Source organism: Serpula lacrymans, assembly GCF_000218685.1.
Source record: "Serpula lacrymans var. lacrymans S7.9 unplaced genomic scaffold SERLAscaffold_6, whole genome shotgun sequence".
Classification (NCBI taxonomy): domain Eukaryota; kingdom Fungi; phylum Basidiomycota; class Agaricomycetes; order Boletales; family Serpulaceae; genus Serpula; species Serpula lacrymans.
The window spans coordinates 1517880-1540112 of NW_006763295.1; the positions used below are offsets into that span (position 1 = coordinate 1517880).

General features: G+C 46.3%; 8 protein-coding genes across 8 annotated transcripts; 6 read left to right on the forward strand and 2 right to left on the reverse strand.

Moving 5' to 3' along the window:
• Positions 1-1373, forward strand: SERLADRAFT_465986 (uncharacterized protein; the record flags this gene model as incomplete). The annotated part of the gene is made up of 3 exons (XM_007317657.1): positions 1-339; positions 404-923; positions 990-1373. The coding sequence occupies 3 exons, from the start codon at positions 139-141 to the stop codon at positions 1145-1147; spliced, it is 879 nt and encodes a 292-aa protein (XP_007317719.1).
• An 85-nt stretch (positions 1374-1458) lies between these two features.
• SERLADRAFT_465990 (uncharacterized protein) lies at positions 1459-3210 on the forward strand (the record flags this gene model as incomplete). The annotated part of the gene is made up of 11 exons (XM_007317658.1): positions 1459-1722; positions 1784-1815; positions 1879-1967; positions 2021-2122; positions 2172-2251; positions 2313-2413; positions 2461-2496; positions 2547-2565; positions 2616-2800; positions 2855-2887; positions 2944-3210. 11 exons carry the CDS (start codon positions 1559-1561, stop codon positions 3030-3032), a joined length of 930 nt encoding a protein of 309 aa, XP_007317720.1.
• A 324-nt stretch (positions 3211-3534) lies between these two features.
• Positions 3535-3990, forward strand: SERLADRAFT_387798 (uncharacterized protein; the record flags this gene model as incomplete). The annotated part of the gene is made up of 1 exon (XM_007317659.1): positions 3535-3990. A coding segment is annotated over one exon (175 nt), but the record flags the coding sequence as incomplete, so codon positions are not given.
• Positions 3991-4285: 295 nt separating this feature from the next.
• SERLADRAFT_437330 (uncharacterized protein) lies at positions 4286-4771 on the reverse strand (the record flags this gene model as incomplete). The annotated part of the gene is made up of 3 exons (XM_007317660.1): positions 4286-4398; positions 4460-4668; positions 4722-4771. The coding sequence occupies 3 exons, from the start codon at positions 4769-4771 to the stop codon at positions 4286-4288; spliced, it is 372 nt and encodes a 123-aa protein (XP_007317722.1).
• Positions 4772-6377: 1606 nt separating this feature from the next.
• On the forward strand, positions 6378-7075 carry SERLADRAFT_465993 (uncharacterized protein; the record flags this gene model as incomplete). Its single annotated transcript, XM_007317661.1, has 4 exons — positions 6378-6506; positions 6564-6675; positions 6732-6885; positions 6956-7075. The coding sequence occupies 2 exons, from the start codon at positions 6439-6441 to the stop codon at positions 6670-6672; spliced, it is 177 nt and encodes a 58-aa protein (XP_007317723.1).
• Positions 7076-10017: 2942 nt separating this feature from the next.
• Positions 10018-11051, forward strand: SERLADRAFT_465998 (uncharacterized protein; the record flags this gene model as incomplete). The annotated part of the gene is made up of 3 exons (XM_007317662.1): positions 10018-10659; positions 10710-10845; positions 10911-11051. One exon carries the CDS (start codon positions 10086-10088, stop codon positions 10329-10331), a length of 246 nt encoding a protein of 81 aa, XP_007317724.1.
• A 2664-nt stretch (positions 11052-13715) lies between these two features.
• On the forward strand, positions 13716-14750 carry SERLADRAFT_466005 (uncharacterized protein; the record flags this gene model as incomplete). The annotated part of the gene is made up of 7 exons (XM_007317663.1): positions 13716-13751; positions 13801-13881; positions 13933-13970; positions 14028-14235; positions 14286-14365; positions 14424-14513; positions 14575-14750. 7 exons carry the CDS (start codon positions 13749-13751, stop codon positions 14711-14713), a joined length of 639 nt encoding a protein of 212 aa, XP_007317725.1.
• A 1363-nt stretch (positions 14751-16113) lies between these two features.
• Positions 16114-17943, reverse strand: SERLADRAFT_415117 (uncharacterized protein; the record flags this gene model as incomplete). Its single annotated transcript, XM_007317664.1, has 2 exons — positions 16114-17840; positions 17892-17943. The coding sequence occupies one exon, from the start codon at positions 17749-17751 to the stop codon at positions 16114-16116; it is 1638 nt and encodes a 545-aa protein (XP_007317726.1).
• Between the last annotated feature and the right edge of the window lie 4290 nt (positions 17944-22233).

Genomic DNA, 22233 nt, shown 5'->3' on the forward strand with positions numbered 1-22233 from the left:
GGCGGAGTGTCAAAATGTGCTTTGGATGAACCATCACATTTGGCTTGACCTCTCCTTGGGTTTCAGCCTTGGGTGCAGGTTTACGCGTTTCCATCTGAGGGAACACGCCATTGTCTCCATGAATCATGCCTCCAGAAAATGCATTCGAAAAGTTATCTTATATGGCCTACATATTCACGATGTTTCCCCAGTACTTCATTCAAAACACCACAGGGTCCTCAAATACTTATAACCTTATCAACTGTATATCCAGCGCTGGATTCTCATCTGACAAACAACTTTCCCGTTGAATTCGTCCGTAATAACATGGATGACACACAAGAGGAGGAAGTAGCTCCAGTGAGTCCTTAATTCCTTTATTTTCTCTTGCTGGTCCCGTTCACCTGGATGTGTATATTTGTAGAGGCTTGACGATGGACAAAGACCTCTCTTCTCTACGTCTGAACTCTCCTTTGATCGGCGCCCAACGAGACCCAAAGCCCCTGTCAGGAAGAGAAGACGCGCCGCCCCTACAACACCGGCCTTTACCTTTTCACCTTCGTTCAATCGAGTGCAAACAGGGCTATACCACCCCCCCGGCCAGGCGTCTGGTGGGACACCGCTTCCTCCATCCGAAAATTCATATCCTGAATATCCTTCCCTTCCCACGTCTTCATCGCGTTATTCCAACGACATCTTCGATAATGTAGCCACTTCTGCTGCGAGACGTCCCTATGCATCTTCGCTCGGGGTTGAAGATCATACCTCGCACGAGTTCCCATATCCTCCAGATACACACCTTAACCGTTCTTATCCCCAACCATCGAATGAGACGTCAGGGCCATACTTTCCTACCGGTTACAGTGATGCGCAAATGCAGACTGCTTCGTTTAATGCTGGACGGCTGATGTCTTCTTTTATGCCCCCTTCATCTTCCACCCCAGGTCCGTCGTCATCAGGTCTTACCTCCTACATGCCCGAGGTTAACCATTCGGAGCTATCCCGCTCAGGTGTGTATGTCCCCACGGAGTCTCGACATGCCCCGTATCACGTCCAAGCCGATGTGAATCCTCCGTGGCTATCACAAGCCGGTTATACTGCTGACTATCCGTACAACACTAGTTCTTTCCCTGAGCGAGATTTCTCGGATCCTTACCAGGATGCGTAGGCTCCGACTGGGCCTGTCTGTCATTTTCATAGCTCTTTTCGATGATAAATCTTATCTCAGGCAGATGAGATGTTCTGCTCCCGAAAAATCAGATTATCTGGCGATATTTTGTATCAGTGACTATTATTGTACTAATACTGTGACTATCTGTCAATATGTCCTATCGCTGTTCTTGATAGTAGTTCTTACTTCGATCTTTAGCATCACAAATATATAGTGATCATTTCACATGTGGGGAGCTTACTGTAAGTGAAAGCCGGTGCTTCAGCCGGAACAGGTGCAAAGAATCCGGTTGCCAGCGCCAATTTAGCGAGTTGGGCCTTTTACTCATGACTGTTTTGTGAACTAACCTACCGGAGCTGGACAATAACTGGTTTTGTATACAACCTTCTCGTAAACCGCAATTCTGAAATGTCTAGCTACAAACTCCCAACGTCTAACCCTGACGAGCACTACCAGCGGACTCTGTCTCGAGTCAACAAAATCCAGTCTCACCTATCCGAAACCCCTCGTGGTCAGCGCTTGAAGGGCAAAGTCTGTATCGTTACAGGTGTTGGTTCGTTGCATGGAATAGGGTAAGCTGTGTTCTTCGTCACATATGCAACCGTGTCAACCATGTTCTATTCGTTACGCTAGACGTGCATCTGCTTTGTTATTTGCGCACGAAGGTATGATCGTTACAATACCATACCTGCATCGGAATATTATCATCTAACATGTCAGAATATCAGGCGCGCAACATCTTTATCTGTTGGATTTCTCAGCGGACAATTTGCCAGATTTGAAATCTACAATTCAGAAGGCATACCCGGATGTCAAGGTCATTCTTGTCCTTTTCCCGCTTAACATTGTCTACTCACACATTTTGTGTAGGTTACTACTATACAAGCAGACGCCGCGGATGATGCTGCAATAGCAGCGATCTGCAATCAAGCAATACAGGACGAAGGGCGGCTAGATGTATTTTTCGCAAACGTGTGTCTCATTTTCCCCTAGCATTTACCAATAATAAACAGCGAGGCAGGCCGGCTTTGCCAGTAAAAAAATCTTGCAAGATACCACTGCTGAGGATTTCATGGAAAGCATGAGAATAAATAGCTTGTCGTGCGTATTTATTCCTACTTGTACCTGCTCCAGAAATTTCACAAGTCAACTTTTTGTGTAGTACCTTTTTGGCGGTGAAGTATGGCTCGGAAGCCATGAAGCAGGTCAAAACACTGGGAGGAAAGGACTATAGTGGTGGCAGTATCATCTTAACGGCATCAGGTGAGTTCCAGTCAACTTATCACAAGTGTATTTTAACACCATCCAAGTGGCCGGTTTGCGTTCTGGGGCAGGGACAATTGATTGTAAGGTCCTCTTTCGACACTTCACTCTTCGTGACTGACCTCAAACCTAGACAGCGCAAGTAAAGCAGCGTGAGTATATTCTCAAATGTTGGTTAACATACTTTCTAAGCGGCATGCAGAGTAAACTCTATTGCCAAAACGAGCGTTTATCAGCTTCAAAAGAGCGACATTCGCGTGAATAGTATATGTCCGGGTTTGATCGAAACGAATATGACAAAGGATGCTTTTGATTATGCTCGGAAACGAGGTAACGCAAGCAAACTTGGTCAATTGAACCCCATGGGCAGATTCGGAGTTGCCGAAGGTATACAATTAACACTCGTATTTTGAATCATCAGCTGAACTTTTACACGCACAGAAATCGCGCAGATGGCTTTGTTTTTGGCTTCTGGTGAGTCACATATGACCTCATGCGCACACCCACCTGCTGAAAGGAGTTTTCCCCAGACGAATCCAGCTACGTCAATGGCCAAAATATCGCAGTTGATGGCGGCTTGTCATCATCTCACCCTGTAGTTCCTGGGCGCTGGGCATAGACTGTATATCGGTAGAGGACACATATATCGATTTGCCCGCTGATGTAGTATTGTTTGACCATGACAACGTGATGATGAATTCTCCTGCAGACCTTTTAGATGTTAATAGGTTTCCTCAATGAATGGAGGAACAAATGAGCGTTCAGTAGGCGTCTATATTGATTCCGCGATTTTGTGCAAGTTCGCGGAGTTGAGGGAGTGGATCGTGGAAGGTCTACGAATAGCGTCATGATAACTGTGCTGCAAAAATCTGGACTATAAAAGCTGAGGGAACGGAAGGATTGGGCAAGTTAACATACATGGGGTAACGTTCCTGGGAGTAAGCAGGAAAGAAGTAAACGAATGACGTTCTCTAGCCGTGACGTCTGAGCACATGGTCCTTCCTTGCTCCAACCACTGGACTAGCACAATGATTCATATATACTCCTTTAAGTATGGCCATCCTGGCTTCCTGTCGGGTAACACGCCTTCCAGCGCGTATTGTATGTATGCCACGTCAAGACGTATCGTGGAGCTGAGTGACTACATCGTTAATCACGATAACTTCTATCGGCATATTGCGATGGCTGTAGCAGCAGTTTTTCGAGATCCTCAGAAGACGCACTGCTTGGTAAAGAACGGAAAAGTGCTCTGTAACACAAAAGTCATTCAAGGGAATATTCAGAAAATCTTACCGTCGTATACATTTTTTCTGGCCGAAGCGGAGCCTCCTTTTCACCGTCTGTGTTTTCCAGTAAAGGGAGAACAATAAACAAAAAGGAACGCCAACAACTTGAACAGAGCACACAAACATGCCCAAGAGATGTGGTGTGAGCGCGAAAGAGTGAGAGCTGAGTATATGTTGCTTTGCACCCATTCTGCAACTAGAACTCTCTAATGGAAAAATAGTTCATCGGCAGCACAAGTTCTTTGCTCCGGAATGTTGCGCATGTGCAAACAATCGCCGCCATGCGCGCCTTGCTCCCGGTACGTAGACACAATGCCTGCCTCAAATAATTCCGCCTACGACAATGAGCCTCGATGAACCAGAACCTTTACCTTCAACTTGAACGCTTGTGTGGTGAACGGGTGGTAGTATGGTACGAACCACTGTTCAGCAGCAGACTCAGAACCAGCGTCTGCATAAGCAAGCTCTCTGTGAGGATTCTGGCTAACGTACAAGGGGCCAATACGACCGGTTTCACGTACCGCACTTGTTTACTTTTCTCCCACCAACACGTAGTGGCTTGCATCTTCCGGGTCCGAGTGCGCCGTCAAAATAGATAGCTTGGGTGTATCTTTCCTGATCGACTGCTATCGGGAAGATCGATTTCGACTGCCCTCTGATGAAGCTCAAATTCCCTTCTCCAGCTTGCCAGCGATGCACCTTTCTCGAATGTGAATGCGTACAATCTCCTCTCAAGCTCAGAGCGTTGTTGGGAACTCACCTTGAATACTTTCGGCATGTACACCCCAGTGCGAGGCTTCGATATGTACGAAAAGCTGTCGTACAACTCGAAAGAGAGGTGGATCGATGATTGCATGCAATCCAGGCTTTCCGCCATTTGGTCTGCCAGTGCGAAAGTGTTTGCTTGCGGGGAACTTGTCCAACAACCGCCGCTGGGGTTCACTTTCGTGGCTTGCAAGAGACTCGAAACTGCTTAAATGTGAGTACAGTACTTCTACATTGTCCAAATAGGAAATATGCACAAGGTCACAGTCAACTTGAACTCGAAGTTGAGTGTTTCCTCAATAGACATAGAGTGCACAGCTGTTCACTGTATCATGGTCAAATCCTTCTTCCATTCCCATGGTATGTACTTGCACTCTTGTCTGGAAAGAAAGACATTCGTCGGAAGTGCATATGGGGTGGAAGCAGGTCTGACCGAGATACAGTAGAACTCTGGTGCACTCGTGTTGCCAGACAGGGCCGAAACGCAACGCTGGCTTGCGATTTCATCACGCTCAGTGAATGAAACCCTGTGATGAATGCAAAACATTAAATCACCATCTTCGAAAGTTCTCAATCCTCGCTTGCACAGGGTTCACGCAGAAGCGCTGGATGCAGAGCAGAGCCCAAGGTTGGTAATGTTTATGTGTCTGATAGAGCAAATGGTGCTGACCTGAAAGGGAGACATGATGTCTCCACAGGGCTACAGAAGTTTTCATGAACGGCTAGGAATCCCTGGAACTGACTGGACCAAGGCTTCGTGAGCAGGACAAATAGAAGAAATAGCGAGAGGAACTTGTCCCTCGTGATAGACCCCTTGTCTTTGACCGTGATGGCCTCCTCCCACTACCACTACTATCACTACTACCAGTCGACCGGTAACCTGTAAGTTCGCAAGGGTCCCAGCGCCTGATCGTCATCGTGAACCGTCCTTTACGCCTAACCACTGCCCTTAAAAATCCAGGAAAGCGGATACTCCGACTCGAGCTTGCTTGGTTCGTTGCCAGTGGACTGGGTTTGGCGGGCCACCTTTAATGAACCCAGAGAGGTGTAAACGAATTCACTGTGACATTCCTCGCGGCCACCACACTGCTGCGATTTGATGCATCGATAACTCGCTGACAGCTTGCACGCCAGTGCTCCAATCTTGGATACCGTCAATTTTTACCTTCCTGGCCACGTTGGAAAGACACCCGTTGAATCCAGATCTGATATACCCGGGACACTTTTTCTGGATGTGGTTCAGCCCCAATGTGAAATATTTGTTTCTGTTTTGGGCGCACTCAACGGTAAAAACACTCTCGGAGGCCGGTACTGCACTTTAGGCCTCAGGGCAGCTACCTGACTCGTAAGTCTGGGTCCTTTTTCCTGCTTGAAATCTGTTGCCCCAGCGTTCATCCTACTCGTGGCTGTCTACCCTGACAATCTCCGTTTCCACGCAGCGAATCACCGCTACCGTTTCATCTCAACGTGGGATCCTTCACACAAATAATGACCATCATCATTTTGGCTACCTTCTAACTACTTTGGTGGTTTCGAATGTGGTGTTTTCCAGCGCAGAATGACTCAAAGCATTATGACTTTTCCGTCCATGTATAATGTTGAGGCCTTGTGCATTCGGTAACTTCAACTTGACTCACCTCGTCTGTCAGTAGTCATCATTTCATCCGTCTTCTATTTTGATTGTTCAAGCACGGACCCCCCACGGTGGCCGTTGGCACCCTATCTAATCATTGAAGTGTGCCTTAACATTCTTGATTATAGCTTCCACCGTCAAGGGATTCCAGTGATAGTCTCTGAATCCCACCTTTACTCGGCCCAATGAATCATTTCCGTCGTGGTGTCGATGGTACTCTTGAACCGGAAGCTCGCAAGGGTTTAGCCTTGATTGCCCCCTATATTTCACAAATTTCTGCTCATTCATTCTACCCGTAGATGAAACTGTCAAGGATGACCCGATAATATCCAGGAAGAAGGATGTCTCAATGCCCGTATCATCAAATTGTGTCACGGTATATGCTACTACTTCATCAGCAATGTGACAAGTAACTTACCGGGTTCGCTTTGGAGTTCACTGTCATAGCTGACTCGATCCCATTTAGCGAAGCTGGTCTCAGTGTTTGGGCTGAAGAGAGTTTTAAGCCATTGGCTGTGGAAATGATTGTGCAGAGTGCCAGGAATATACAGAGCCGGCGATCCCCACCCGGATGACATGTAAATACGTCAAAGCTGCCACTGATCGATTTCTTGCTAACATGGTTTACCTACAGTATGTACTGTAGGAAACAATATCGATGACGGGTTCCTCTCTCACAAAGTCCCATTGAATTCAAAGCCCTACCGGGACGATTTCAGAAATAAAGGGGGCAACTCACCTTGCTTTCTTACAAATCTGCGACGCCGTGCGCCATGTTGAACCAATGTGTACGGAGAACTATACCTTTAGGTTTACGTAATCGAAAGTCCTTATCATGTTGCATTTGCACATTTTCAGTTAAGAGCTTGTTAAACTATATTCAGCGTTGGGTATATATGCAAAACCTGAAGTAGGGGACGCTGTAACATAATATTGACAAGTAAATGTGTCAAAATCAAGAACAACTTCCACGATTAAAAGAGCAAGACTGAATACTTGTTCGGGAGTGATATCTAAAGGGAACTATCGCGATTCTGAAAATTACACATGAAAAAAAAAACTCGTATCTTTTGAGACGTTGGCAAGGTGGTGATCATTGCATTTTAAGTGTTTCAAAAGACTGACGAAGTTGAGTGATTCACTATTTCGGCAAAGAAAATTGGCAGTAGCCGCATCTCTAGCTCTGCCGAGGTGATTTGATATATTCATCGAAATCTGGCGTTCGAGCACAACATCGTAAAACGATGGCGCCTATTTTGATAAGCGGCGGACATGCAGGAAGTTCGCGGAGTTGACTTCATCCTAGTACATTGAAGCTTGACCGAGAAATCCAGCCTTGTGCGAGGATATACAGTAGCAAGTGCGACAGACGAACGACTGGAGACGCAGGAAATGGGCCTGTTCTTCTCCTACACCATACTAGATGGTCCGCCAGGGCCATGTCAATAAAGTGTGAACACCGAGACCTTGAGTAAGGAGGAATCTTCTGAAGAATGCAAAATAGTGTTTTGCTTTCGAAGAGCGCATGTGGCGCTTCTAGAAAACGTCAACCGAAAAGCTAAGTTAAAAGCCTATTGCAAATACCAAAACGTATCAAGGACTGAAACCCACCTAACTTAAAACCAGCGGCACGTCTCCCCCGAATGCGCAGGTCTACAGTCGCGTTGACCCTCTTTATTCGAGCGAGCTAAGGCCATGGATTCAACGTCTGTAGTGGAATCATGACTATGTTGGTACTGAGGCGGAAACAGGAAATACGAAGGTTTTTCCCATTCAAACTCAGCAGGCATACAAGAAAATGGCAGTGTGGATAGGTCATTTGAGTGACAATAAGCTGCAGGTTGGTCCTTCCAGTGGTCAGCTTGATGAGATTGCATTAGCCATCGCCTCACAAGTATTTGAACTATCTAGATGGCTGAGACCATTGGCAAATCTAAACTCTTGGACGAGATCTGTTGTGAAGAAAAGAAGAATGTTGCCAGCTAGAGTACGATCAGATTTCCAGGCGAGGTGTATATGATGGATTGGCCTAGGAATGTAATTTTGGTGTATGCAATGGCTCCCTGTTCCAATACGGTCGGAATCGCAGTGATGTTAGTCTACATTGTGAAAGCAAGAAATGCGATTGAAACCGAAGTAAAGTGAATGGGATGACATGACGGTAAGGAGCGAAGTACGTACGCCGCATACAAACTTCACCTAAACAGCCACGCAAACGATCTTCCGCCGGCTGACAGCAAAGCGAAATCCGTCTGTGAGGTAAATTACCGCCCTCTATCTTGCCCATCGTTATGAGTGCATCTTGTTTTCATAAAGTAAGCGTTCCCCGTGCAGAGAATATCATATCAGGCGAGTCATCTACAGTTTAAATGCTGTGAGATCTGTGCAGTTTCCACTGGTAAACAAGCGCTCATCCTGCAAATCATCCTTATAACAGGGTTTGAAGCGCTCTGGCCTATTATCTGCAGCCCTCATTGCCCAATGCAAACTTCCTCGTCACTGGGATAGCCCAATGTGATGCACTATGCAATATTATGACCACAGTCAAAGGTCATTGACCTGAAGGCGTGAGCTCCGTCCAGCATTTTCCATCCAGAAGTAATGACATAAACCTCTATGATGGTTGCAGTAATCGTACCATGGTCTAGGGCTTCTTCCATTCCCATGGTATGTACTGTGACAGAAGCCTGTAAACGCGGGTACGTGTCTGAAGTACATATGGGATGGAAGTGCTCCAGACCAAGGATACACACATCCCCATCATAGAAAATCGTGTAGACATCAGCATTCTGGCTCTTGAACAGAGCCAACGTCGTCCAAGCTCGACTCCTGGTGTAACGAAGCATGCCCTCTTGCTGAAGAGTAGTATCTAAAGAGTTGACCAGAAGACTCACCTTTTTTTCACCCGAGAAGAGGAATACATGTCGCTTCAGGGGCCCTTCGTAGAAGGATTACGGATGACCTCGCTGCTTTCTTGTCAAAATGCCAGTGGCGTCGATGAACCCTCCCCCAAGGCATGTAATATCGAACAACGATGATGGACAAAAAGCATGCCTGTTGAAATAAACGGTGGGTGATTTATAAAGTCAAGTGGATACGGCGCATTCAGCAAGGGGGAGTATCTGTTTTTATAGTTTAACCACTGTTATGGGGGCGAATGGGTAGTTTTCCAAACCTCAAAACGCTTTTTATATATTTCAGGTCCGAAAACATGGCCTGCAGTTGGTGGAGTGTCGTGAGTCAGATTTATTGCAGCTAGGGTTGTTTCATGCCCATGAGGAGTATTTGATGGACACATCCGCATAAAATTTTGCGGCGTGTTGATCGATGGCTCCAGAAAATCCGGTCGATGAACGTATGTATGAGTTAAAACGCTTGACATATCGGTATGCGCATCTGAAGCTCTGTTTCATTCAGCGCAGACAGAATTTCTCCGACCCGCCCGTGGACGGCCACAATCGTATCTGCCGAACAGCTGACCGCCAAAAAGGATATCATAGGTCCCAACCGTCATGTCAACAAATTAAACATGAGTTTTCGAATCACAAGACGTATAGTATTGCCTTCAACACGCTGCAATATTGCTCCCAGCCAACGTCCTGAAATGTATACGTCCACTACCGTCACGTTTCACATGACAGAACAAATTGTTATCTGAGCGAGATCATTTTCCCCTTCCGTCTCCTGTTGGCTTAGTGGTCGTGTCTTCGGACTTTCATCTTGGTGTTGATCGTGGTGCTTTCTTTACCGAATTCCGGCACGCCACGATGCACAAGGGTTATCGCAAGATCAGTATGCCACCTCAAGAGAATTCTGGTCAAATCCTTTGTCCAGACGGGCCTGCGCACGCCATATAACATTTACGCCAAGTCTACGAAGTCACCAGCCCTGACATCCCTTCATTAACGCTAGAGTGGCCAGGGTTCCTATTGGATATAATTTTTTTGGGATTTCCTCCCACTTCTCTAGGAATGGTCTAGCGTCATCGATGAAATATCCTGATTTACCTGCGGCGAAATATCCACCAATTGGCTCAGTCACGCCTCCGTTATTTCGGAGAGAAGCTGGTAATTTACTATCACTCGTTAAGGATACTACTCTTTCACAGGTGGTGGCTTTCCCGATACTCCAAAATAGCCTCAGCTTCTATGTTCAGGTGAGACGCTGTTGTTGTATTAATTGTTCCCTGTGTGTAGGACTCATATGGGCTGGACTGGTCGCGGTAGGCTCATAACCGCAATTAAACCATTAGGGAAACCTTCTCAATCACCTGCTCAATGTTTCTGGGCGTTGGGCAAAGCGGAGATGAGCGGTAGTGCGAGTGTATAGCGCTGCTGCACTTTCAGAATTTTCTAAGGCCCTTTGAGGTGAGTTACGCAAATCATGGTCCGAAACGTGAGCCCAGTACAGAGCGTATGATCTACGACACGGCTGCGCACACTATCAATCGCAATTGGACTTCGTGATTATCAGGTGCAGTTTCCAGTACATGCTTTGCGGCCCGAGACCACCAAAAACGAATTCTTAATGAACGGATGGAGAGAGAGCACCGCGAACTTGATGTACGAGCTACTCGGGTGGTCCTGTCACCACCACGCTGAGATGCTTGCAGGAGCTTGGAGTTTATGGTTTCATAATGCGCAGTATAAACTTGTTATCAAGGAATTCGGTTCTCGATGCTCATAATTCATAAGCACTACATCGGATGGGAGGCGCCATAGCCTCTACCAGTAACACCAACAACGCATGTTTGTCATTTATCCCTACCGTGTATGGCATTTATATTCCCAACCAGCTGATACTTGACCCACAGATTCCCTGAATAATTACTCTTTCAACGCTAAGGGTTCTGGTTGAATTAGGAAGCTGATACAAGGCTGGCAAACCGTCAGTGCCGTTACTGCGTTGTTGTCTATATATGTGCAAATACACCGCATTAATCATTTTCGCACTCTTCAAGTTTCAACCAAGCTTAAAGGGGTCTTCAAATACAGTATACCTGTGAGTAAACCCTGGTCGCTAATAGTATTTTAACTTGGTACGTCAGGGTTTTGGAAGTGGAGAAATGGTGTTTTTATGATAAAAATGGAGGTCTAAGAATTAATTACTTCGATCATGGGGTAAAGTTACGAAAATTTTACAAATCGTCCTCGGGTGATGGAGAGGAGATTATGCGCTTTAAAGTTGTGGCCAATTTAGACATTGAATTACTACGAAATTCTAGGTTAGCTATCTCACAACCATCTTAGACATGGCAATACACCAAATAACTCTAATATCTTCCACGAAACGGATAAGGCTCGTACCACCTGACAGCGCTGACGACGAAGCCGTGTCCATCCTTCGCTCGCATCCTTTAACACTTCGTTACCTGCGTTTCCTCCCCACGAACTTCTCTTTAGAGGATGCTCGCAAAAGGCGAGACGAATACGAAAAAGATAGCTGTGCTATCAACTTTCATATCCACACTGTCGAAAACGATACCACCTCAAAATTTGTGGGAACATGTTCGTTGAAGGAAATCGATGTGCTCAACGATGCATGCAGTATTGGAATACTGGTCTCGCCAGAATATCACCGCGGAGGCTTGGCTACGGACGCCTTGTACACGTTGCTCACATTTGCCTTCGAAAACCAAAGTTTACATCGCGTGACATTTGACACCGGAGTGGATAACATAGCCATGCGAGGTTGGGTAGAGAACGTTGTAGGAAGCAAAGAAGAATTTAGATGGCGTGAGCGCTGGAAAGATGGACCTGGACAATATGTTGACGTGGTGGGTTACAGTATACTGGAGCACGAGTGGAGGGGATCCGTAAAATCAAAGCTCGAACAAAGACTAGCATTGAAAGCATATTAAACCATGTACGCTCATAACTCATACTTTACTTATAAATCTGCAAACCCATTCCTGAACGTAGAGTTTTATGTATCATGAATGTATAGATGATGAACTACATTGCCTTATTTGAGCTCGAGAAGTTTGACCTCTGGAAAACGTTAGAATGGCTATGGTACAATAGCGGAAACCACTCACCGAAGACCAAAGTCGAGTTGGCAGGGATTTTGTCGATCTTCTGGCTACCATAAGCCAGTTTTGCTGGGATAGTCAATTCACGTTCACCACCGACTTGCATACCGGCAATACCAATATCCCAGCCTGACAAAAACGAATTGTTAGAAATTAAACTTGCATCACGTGAAAGGTAAAACTCACCTTTGATAACCTCTCCCTTCCCTAACCTGAAAGAAAACTATGCACATTTTAGCATCAAAATATTTCAAGAGAAGACCACAAAAGCTTACTGGTTTTCCTTTCACGTTTTTGTCAAAAATAGTTCCGTTCGTGAGCTTACCAATGTATCTCATGCCAACCCGGTCATTATTCTTAGCAGCTTTGCCCGTGCCCACTTTTACATCCCTGAACTTGAGACCACCCGCGAGCGTTTGCGTAGTGCCTGCTGCTTTCTGACCCTCCTTTTCCTTCTTCTCACTTTTTTCTTCTTTCTTAGATTTATCCTTCTGTTTTTTCTCCACCTTTTCATCTTCATCAGGAGCCCCTGCTGCAACAGCCTTGCCATCATCAGCCTTCAATTTCTTATTCAGCTTCTTTTTCTGCGCCTTCGATAACTTCTCTTCTTCCGGCTTTGCATCGGTGTCCATTGCTTCAGGTTCCCGGGGGCGCTTCAAAGATTTGGGCACATCGTCCTCCGACAATTCTTCGAACCGACTTTGGTGAGGGGGAAGGGTCAACAGCAATATATGAAACATAACACTCTAAAACGTGCTCACTCTGCATCATCTTCCAAGTCCAAATCATCGGCTTCCGCTTCTACGTCAGAGCTTACATCCTCGAGGTTGAACGCGCCTTCATCATCAGAGTCAGACTCATCTCCAAAAGGTGCTTCATCTGGGGGCATTTGATCTAAATCCACAAGTACGTCAGCGTCGTACTTCATAGATTCGTTAACGAGAAGAAGTCACCAATGTAGTTGCCGGTGAGGTAAATAGTGCTGAAAATATTTGAATTTACTATATTCGCGAATTTAAAGTGCCAATGTGAACCCTTACTTTTTTCCCACTACCTCGAAAACATACTCCTCATCTCGTTCCAAAATGATATCCACGGCTGATTGCTCGATCTTTGAAAAGATTATATAGAATTCTGATATCGAAGAGACTTGATGTTGATCGCACCTTTCCAGCAGTCAACGAGCAGAGAATGGTCGTACTCTGCGGTGGCGCGTCTTCCTCGTCATCGTCATCGTCCAAAGCAATAGGAGTATTGTAAACCAGCTTGATGGAGGTTCTGCCAGTCCCGTCAGCCAATTCTGCTCCAAGAGCCGCGTTCGTGATTCGAAGGTCGCTCTGAGGAACGACGAGCTGTTTTTTACCAGACTCTAAGATAACACTCCTACAAGAGAAAAGTCAGTATTGCAGTCACCACCGTCCTAAAATACTACACGCACCATACAGCGATTGCGACAGCCATTACAATGCTTTTTTTTTTTTTGGTTGAACGCGGAATACCCAAAATTTTTAGTTTGGCAAGAACGCGCTTACCAAAAAGAAACGCGCGACGTCCAGATTTGTACGCTACTTTATTTTGAACTCCGCTATAATCCCTTTAGCGTACTCGTCCCTCATCACAATGGTGAGCTACATAACATAGATCCAGATCCAAAGCATTTATTTTGTTGCAGTCCAATGTCCTGAGGCCCTATCTTGCAGCAGTCAGGTCTACTCTTACTGCTGCACTTACTTTAGAGAATTTCTCGTCTCAGGTGAGGAATATCATCCGATCACTCGAGCAACTGCGATTTAACCATAGACAGGTCGTTGAAAGGCACAATAAACCAGAAGTTGAGGCCAGGTCTGCTATCTACCTGTAATCGTATGTTAATTCGCTAACTCTTCTTCCAACGATCAGGGGATCGAAGGAAGTGTTACTCAACCCTCTGACTATCTCTCGAAACGAGAATGAACGTGTCCTCATTGAGCCCTCAGTGAATTCGATACGTATGAGCATAAAGATAAAGCAAGCGGATGAGATCGAGCGCATTCTTTGTCACAAGTTTACACGATTCATGATGCAGAGAGCAGAGAGTTTCGTGGTGCTGCGGAGAAAGCCGGTCCCAGTGAGTAGTAACTAATCCGTGCAAATGATAATCTCATCGACTTCTACCAGGGATATGATATTTCCTTCCTTATCACGCACGTTCACGCGGAAACTATGTTAAAGCACAAAATTGTGGATTTTATCATTCAGTTGCGTATCTCCCATTTTGCCTATCACTTTTGTTACTTAGCACCTCCTTTTCCCCAGATTTATGGAAGAAGTAGACAGGGAAATTAGCGAAATGAAGCTCAGCCTCAATGCGCGAGCACGTATAGTCGCGGAATCATACCTCAGTGCTGTGAGCTTTCCTCTTTTTCCATGCTCTGACGATCTCCTGTACTAATGATCACTGATACAGTTTAATGCATGAACTCGTGTTGGAGGTCCGTTCCGTATATCTCCATCCTACAGCGTCATTTGATCACCCCGGATCCCTCTTGCCGAGGTACACTCGACCCAATCTGTGTTGCACAGAGCTTGGAGCTTTGTGTTGTTGAGCTCCGGTGTATATATCTATTGTACGTTCATAAAATTCTCATTTGTACAATCCTTCTGTTTGCCACGACGCCATCGGAGATGCCTTCAGTTCATGGACCTACGTCAAGTGATATCATCACCATCTCTGTCATTGGGATTGCGCTAACTTCTCTTGAACCCATTTAACCGGAGTAAGGGGTGTTGTTATCTTATAAGGCACGCGATCAGTATTCTCCAAGCTCATTATAAGGCGTTCATCAAGCTAATCCAAATAAAGAACATGTACAGTTTTGATTCCTCTGGTCCATCAGGCTCGATGGATGTCTGCACAAAGGATGCAATATAAGCTCAAAGACTAAGCATCCGACGCCATCGAATATGCATTTACGCACGTAGGTAGATCAATCCGTTTCGGAAATAGGCGTATCCTCGAGAACTGGCGCCATGCAGATGATATAGATATCTCATCATCCTCACAAAGGAACTTTTATATAGGTCCGATAGGTCGACACAACTATCACAATGATCCGATCCGTTGAATACGAACACGGGGAATCAGGAGCAGTACTGTTGTCTGAACTAATGTGATAATGGTAAGCTTTTGGTTCAATGTTGCGTCCTCATTATAAACCACGTTTTCTGCAATGTGGAGAAGTAAACACGAGGTCTTCTGTTTACTTTTCTGTTTCGCCCTTTAATTCGACAGCATTATCCTTAGATAAGTGACTCGAGCGGACCGCGATTCCAACGTTATCATCTTCATCGAGCTGGTCAGCGCTGGTCCAAAAGAAGTAACTCTGATAGATCGAGGATATCACAGCCTTTCAGTTGTGTCTCGGGTTGCACAATGGTCATGGATATTCAGACAAGTTAGCTGTCACGATGCTTGCAATGTGTTGAGTGGTCTGTCCTCGTTTCCAACACAACCAAGATGTGGATGGTGTAAAGATAGAACGTCGAAGTTCCCCGGTATGAATCATAATTTAATGTATGGTAACAAAAAAACCGGTGTACTGTCACGAAATATCGGGAACAATGATGCATCCTGGTTATCTCTGGAGCGATGGCTATGTGTTTGAATGTGGAAAGCTGAAAGTTGACCTATGATTAGGTACCATTGACAGTGTATGTGAGAGTCCGAGGAGAAAATGTATTGCTTTATGAATGATGGAGAAATCTAAAATGGCGATAAAGTTCAATAACCTGTGTGAGCGTCCACGCGCAAAACGATAACCAGTTCGGTGACCCGAGTACTCAGTAGCAAGAGTTGACTTGACTTCAAAACAACCCCCTAGTCAAGCCCCTTTACTGAATAATCTGGCCTTCATGCAATTTAGAAGTTTGTCAGCTCCCCCCAAAAATCTTGAAACTTTCGCCTGACTCCAAAGGTCAAAGGCACATATGGCATATCAAGTTGACTTTAATGCCACGTGCCCATTGCGGTGTTCCTATCTTGATGAACTCCCCAGGTATTTTGATCTGTCTGTGCTTGCATCCCTGCCACCCGGAGCTTACTCCCTGATCCTGTCAAATGATACTTTGTGTCTGTGGGCACTATCCCATTGTTTGCTAACCTTCCCTCTGAGTCATGGGCTCTTCTTTCAGCCTCATCCGCCCGTTTTTCCGCATCTTGTTTCTCGGAGATGAGCTTGTAAATCACCTGCTCCAACTCTTGGATACGTGTACCGGCAGAGGAAGTGAGAGGAGCAAGTAGTCGGGTCCCGGGAGTGGATATTAGATTGGAGGGAAGAGGAAAGTAGATGGAGTTCGAAGGGGAAGATGAAAGTGATGTGGTACGTAGCGCACTAGTGCAATGGGGTCCATGGGCAGAAAAATTAGGGTCTTCCTCGCGAAAATACAATCCAAGAGCATTGGTGTTTACAGCGTCGCGTCCCGGAGGGATGCCCTTGGCATTATCAACACCTGCACCGTATACAGCGCGAAGAAGCTCCTTCGCGGCGTTCTCATGTGTATCGTGTTCGGGGGTAGATACAGCTGACCTAGCAAGATCATGCTCGCATGCAGCAAGGAGAAGCATCGCGGGACGAAGGCTACTTTCAGTGTTTCCGTCCGCTCTATTAGCTTCTATTAATGCCTTCACTATTGACCTCGCAGCACGGGATCTACCCGTCCGCCTGTAGCAAGCTCCTACAAGAAAATAAGCACCCGGGTCAGCGTGCGTAACACTGAGAAGAATAAGTGGGACAGTTGGATCGTCGGGAAGAGTACGAAGAGGATACGTAAGAGGAACTCCATGATAAATAAGATGCAGTTCTGGCGATGAAGATTGAATTACGGAGGAATCAGGGGAAGTGTCAGAAGTTAGGGGGCCATGCGATGCGATGTCTGGGACCGGATGAGTAGGTTTATGTGAGGGAGGCGTAGCGGGAGGAAGGGAACAAGGGAATGGCAGAGATGAAACTGGAGTAGGTGGAAATGCTGATAAATATGACATGCCGTACCCTTCGGTTGATTGAGAATGCTGGTGAGTTGAAATCTGAGCAGATTTGAGCGCTTCCAATAAAGAAGCTATGCTCTCTGGAGTTATCGAATCCAGCGTAGTAACAGGAAACATTGCTGACGAGGTGGGAAGACGAAGACCATCAATACCTTTGCTTACATTGGTATTGGTAGATAGAGAAGACGAGCACGATGCGGGTATATGCGCGCCGTTCGTCTTCCTTTTTGTGTATTCTTGTCGTTTTGCTGCAGAATCGAACTTGTATTGGGCAGCAGACGACTCTGTGCACTGGATAGACGCGTTTGCCTGTTGCTGTTGCTGCAGGCGACGCACTTTCTTACGCCGTGAATTACTGCTTGGACCACTAGGCAGAGCTCGGTCGTAAGTGTGATTGGGTTGCAATTCGCGTTTATACTGTGATTGGCGACTGCTGTACATTACGTTTTGGGAAGACGAGCACCATTTACGCTTTCCCGTTACCCGTCCCTCGCTGTCTATAGGGGAAACGGCGGTGCATGCCCCTGATGGAGGGGCAGATGCGCAAGACGCGTTGAAGGAGTCAAAGGCATCTAACGCAAGACCAAGACCGATATTCATGCTAGTAGTATTGCTGTATGCGGGGTGAGAATGTTGTCTTGTTCGACGCCTTGATTTGTGATCCAGGATTAAGTATCAGAAATGCCACGCTGAAGATAATTTCTGTTTGAGCCACTTGAAAAAGCAATAATTATACTTACAATGCGAATGTTGGCGTGCCAGATATGCACTACTTAGTGTAAGATTATCAATGTCGTCTATTCATCAATAGTAGTGGATTTGAAGGTGGGCATTGACAAAGTTCGGGATCGGCCTCAGACTTTCCAGTGCCCCTGACCTTAACCCGAATGCCAGAGTCTAAGGCCACTTCTGATTCGTTCGAGGCCTGTAACAAGTCAAAGTCTAGTCTTCCCTAGCCATACCATCGGAAGAACTCTTGGTTATGGTGTGCAAAGCGGCGTGACCTGTCAATATTTTGGTGAATATTACGTGTCACTAGGAATTATGCCTATGAGACCACATACTATGGCTGGCGACATGACCCATGTATTTTGCCCTGTAAATGGATTCGAAGTATATCAGTGAATATGTTTGGATAACACAGTTGATATCTGATGAATTCGTTAGAATATGGACCAGTTCAATTTGAAATCAAGTTCCCGAGGGCTTGGCTAGGCTCAACGTCCAACAAAAGGCGGTTCCTGTCAATCAATCATTCATCTGTCGCATTCGAATGAACTTGGCGCCCGCGGAGCCGCCCAGCATAGCACTGATTGACATTCAGCAAGAATTGAAACCCGCTCCAGATTATCACTGGAAGTCACTGTAAGATTTATGCCATTGCCATCGCGGTCAAGAGAGAGCGGAGAAATAGTGAGATGATAAACTTAGACTTGGGTGATAAAAAGATGTGACCCGGGCACGGGCACAATGCGCAACGGCACCTAGCGCTCATGATCTATGCATGATCTGTCCCAGGCCCACTGCCAAGGCGCAGTGAAATTGGTCCTTTCAGGACTTCCCTTCTTGAAAGGCGAAAAAAAGGAACAGTGCCCAAGGTTGTGTGCGGGATTCAGATCCCAAAAATCATCTTCATCGATATTTTCCGTAGTACACCACAAGAATCAGTGAAGAAAGTGATACGAAGAAAGTGTAGTTGCCATCCGAGTCATGATCATAATACTTGAATCTGAATACTTGTCTGATCTCTGACTTCTTACGATTGAATTCGAAATGGACGTATAGCAACAAAGAAGAGCTGCGATCATTGTACTGTCACACTAATTTAAAGGGCACATAAGAAAAAACGGCACCTTGTCCGACGGTACACAGCTCGTTTCAGATTGATCCTCAAGCTCAAGCGCCATTGCTATCCATGATGCTACCTCTTGCAGAAGTCTCTCCGGCGCTCGAGCCAAAAGTTATGCTAGATGCGTATCGTGCGAAAAGGAATGTGGAGCTCTGGATGCTGCGAATGGTTGCATTGCCAACTGCTGCGACTAAACTCCAATTTTTATGCAACATTACGACAAAGGCTGAAACAAAGGCTGGCAACGTGAAGGCGAAATGGCACAGCAGAGACCACAGTATATTGAATTGAATATTCAGATTCCATCATTGTGCATAGTTGGAACTAAAGAAAGGAAGTCACAGGGTAGGGCATGAGAATAAGTGTGAATGGCACAGCCGATCAGTGCCGAGACTTGGTGTGGAGTAGCTGTCTAAATCGGGGGTGAGACCTCCGCGCATGCAGTGACGGGGATGATTAAGCCGGTCGCAACTACACAAATATAAGAGCCGTTGACTGCGCACCAAAACATTTCCTCCTCTTTGTTACTTTACTACCCTCACCAGTCTTTCTGCTAACTTTCAACCCTTTAAATTCAAGAAAATCAGTACTAACGAATTATGTTCTTCGCATCCGCTCTTCTCATCGCAGGCGCTGGTCTCGCCTCTGCTCAATCGTGAGTACCTTCTGCATTGCACACCGCAGTTATAATAATGTATATTCGGTTATAGGTTGTCCTCGCAATGCCAGACTACCCTCACTCAACTCGCTACTTCTTCAGATGCTAGTTGTTTGAACCCTCTCGGTCTTGCTGCCCTTGTGACTTCGAACTCTTCCTCAACGTCCATCATTCCCACCTTGAGCTCTTGGTTGACAACTACTTGTTCCTCGGCGGCTTGTACCAACCAGTCGCTTTCCAACATTGTCAGCAACGTCACAAGCGGGTGTGCTTCGGATTTGCAGAGCATTGGTGCATCGACAACCGACACCTCTGGTTTAATATCGGCTGTTCAGCAATATTACCCAACAGTCAGACAGGTTGCTTGCCTGCAAGAGTGAGTCTTATTTCTTCTATTTTGTGTTATTCTCTAACCAGTGATTGTCTGTAGCACATCTGCGAACGAAAACTGTGCTATTGAAACGCTCTACGCTATCCAGAACTCAACGACTACGCTCTCTCTCACTAACATCGCCGGGTTGATTTCGAAGGTCATGAGTGGTCAGAGCTCTGGTATACCGTCCAACATCTCTTGCACCAGCTGTGCCAAGGCTGCATACGTGACCATTCAACAGTCGATGCCCGCCTTGATTTCAAGCAGTGTGTCGAGTGACGCTCAACAACAGTGCGGTGCTAACTTCACCAGTGAGTAATTTCACGAGGGCTTAATTTGATTGAGATTCTAACTGGCACTACAGCTGGTGGGATGCCATCCAATATCAAGGAGACCGCTAGCAACTCTACGAGTACGACTACCACAAGTGCAGCTACCACATTGTCAGTCGGTGGATACAGCATGGGTGCAGCCGTATCTGCGCTTATTGCGATCTCTTCCGTATTCACTTTCTTGGCTTAAATACTTTGATGATATGTCCCATCATCGGGTTAGCTTTTGTGGATGGAAGGATGGGATAAAACATGAATGGGATGTGTAGAGCATGGACCTGAACTATACATTGGACATACTGATTTGGATGTTAGTAGTTACGATGTACTCATCATTATCTTAATGGACATTTTTTGTGTTTCTCTAATCCCATAAACTGCACTATTGTTGCAACAACGGCTTGTTTTGAGAGCCTTTTTCAACTTCCAAGTTCACAGACAACCAGCGGCCTTTGTATTTAAGAAATGCTTACGTGAGCGTTTCTCTTCGCAGTTGTCGGAGGCCTGAGGAATACATATAGTGAGACAGGATCAAGGATACCTGACCCTTCTCAGCATTGCCTGCGGATGTATACATGAATTGCAGATTCGAAGATTCCTAGCGATATTGTCTACTAAACGCAGTCTGATATTGCCATAACACATAAAGGAAGTGCCGTTCGACCATATAAACATCATACACCCCCACATCTCACCGATGGAAACATCTGCTCGAAGTCCACGCTTTGATCTGCCACCTGCACCAGATGCTGAAAGCGGCTTGGCTGAATGGACAAGCCGCATCAAGGCTCTACAGCGCCAGGTGGATGCAGACGAGGAGGTCGAGCAACGTCGCCTGGAGGAGGAAATTGCCCGTTCACGGATGGCACGGATGAGGAGGAGCAGAGGTGGGAGAAGTGGCGATTTTGGACTAGGATTTTTATCTGGAACTGAGGCTGGTAAGTAGTTATGGTGCTATCCCGTAGCTTGGGGTGAACTAATACGCATTTGTGTGGTTGGCATTGGGGGCTATTAGGCAGCAATCTGGGTACAGGGCAAGTAGCACCTGAAACATCTTCTCAAGGAAATGACAATGCGAGTGGTAAAGACACGATAGATCATCGACTGGAGGCAATGCATACCCTTATAGGTGGTTCTGCCAAGGTTACCCCAGGCTTAAATTCGAGTCTGGCGGAAAATACTGGAACTAACACAAAACCACCACCTTCACCTCTATTATCCACCTCTTCTAAATCTGCTATCACACCGTCTTCAGCTTCATCAGCTTTGCCACCACCAGTTTCTGCATTCAGTGGTTCATCTTCTTCGGGGAAAACGTCGCAACTTTCTTCGAAGCCCCCACCCATGTCGCTCGCTGCCTTTATGGGTGGTTCTGCTACAGGACCTCGGTTAAATAGGCAAGCGCCTCAAGCGCAGCAGCTTGACCCAGACGATTTACGACACGGGCATGGGCGTGTACACCCTGTCTTTGGGCGTGGTGGTGTGGCAATGCCCGGGATGGTTGGTAGAGGGGGTGTGGCAGGGGCTGGAGCTAATGTTAAGAGTCCAGTACCAACAGTGGGTAGGGAGAGAGAGCGTACAATGAGTACGTCTTCTGTGGCAAGACGATATGTCGAAAAACTAGAAGAGCAAGCTCAAACGCCAGTAAAGCCTGTAGGACTTGGAATTCGTGAGCGGCGGATCAGCACACCGGGCAGTATAAGCTCAGAAAGGTCACCGATACGGAGCGTATTTGGAGAGATGGCGGTTGTGCAGGAAGCATCACCCCAAAGAAAGGTCGCTGATACTCCTCCACTTACATCACGACCGGTACCAGAGCCAGTCGCGAGTGAGGTCCGAGCAAAGACGCCCGTTACAGGGAATGCTCGTG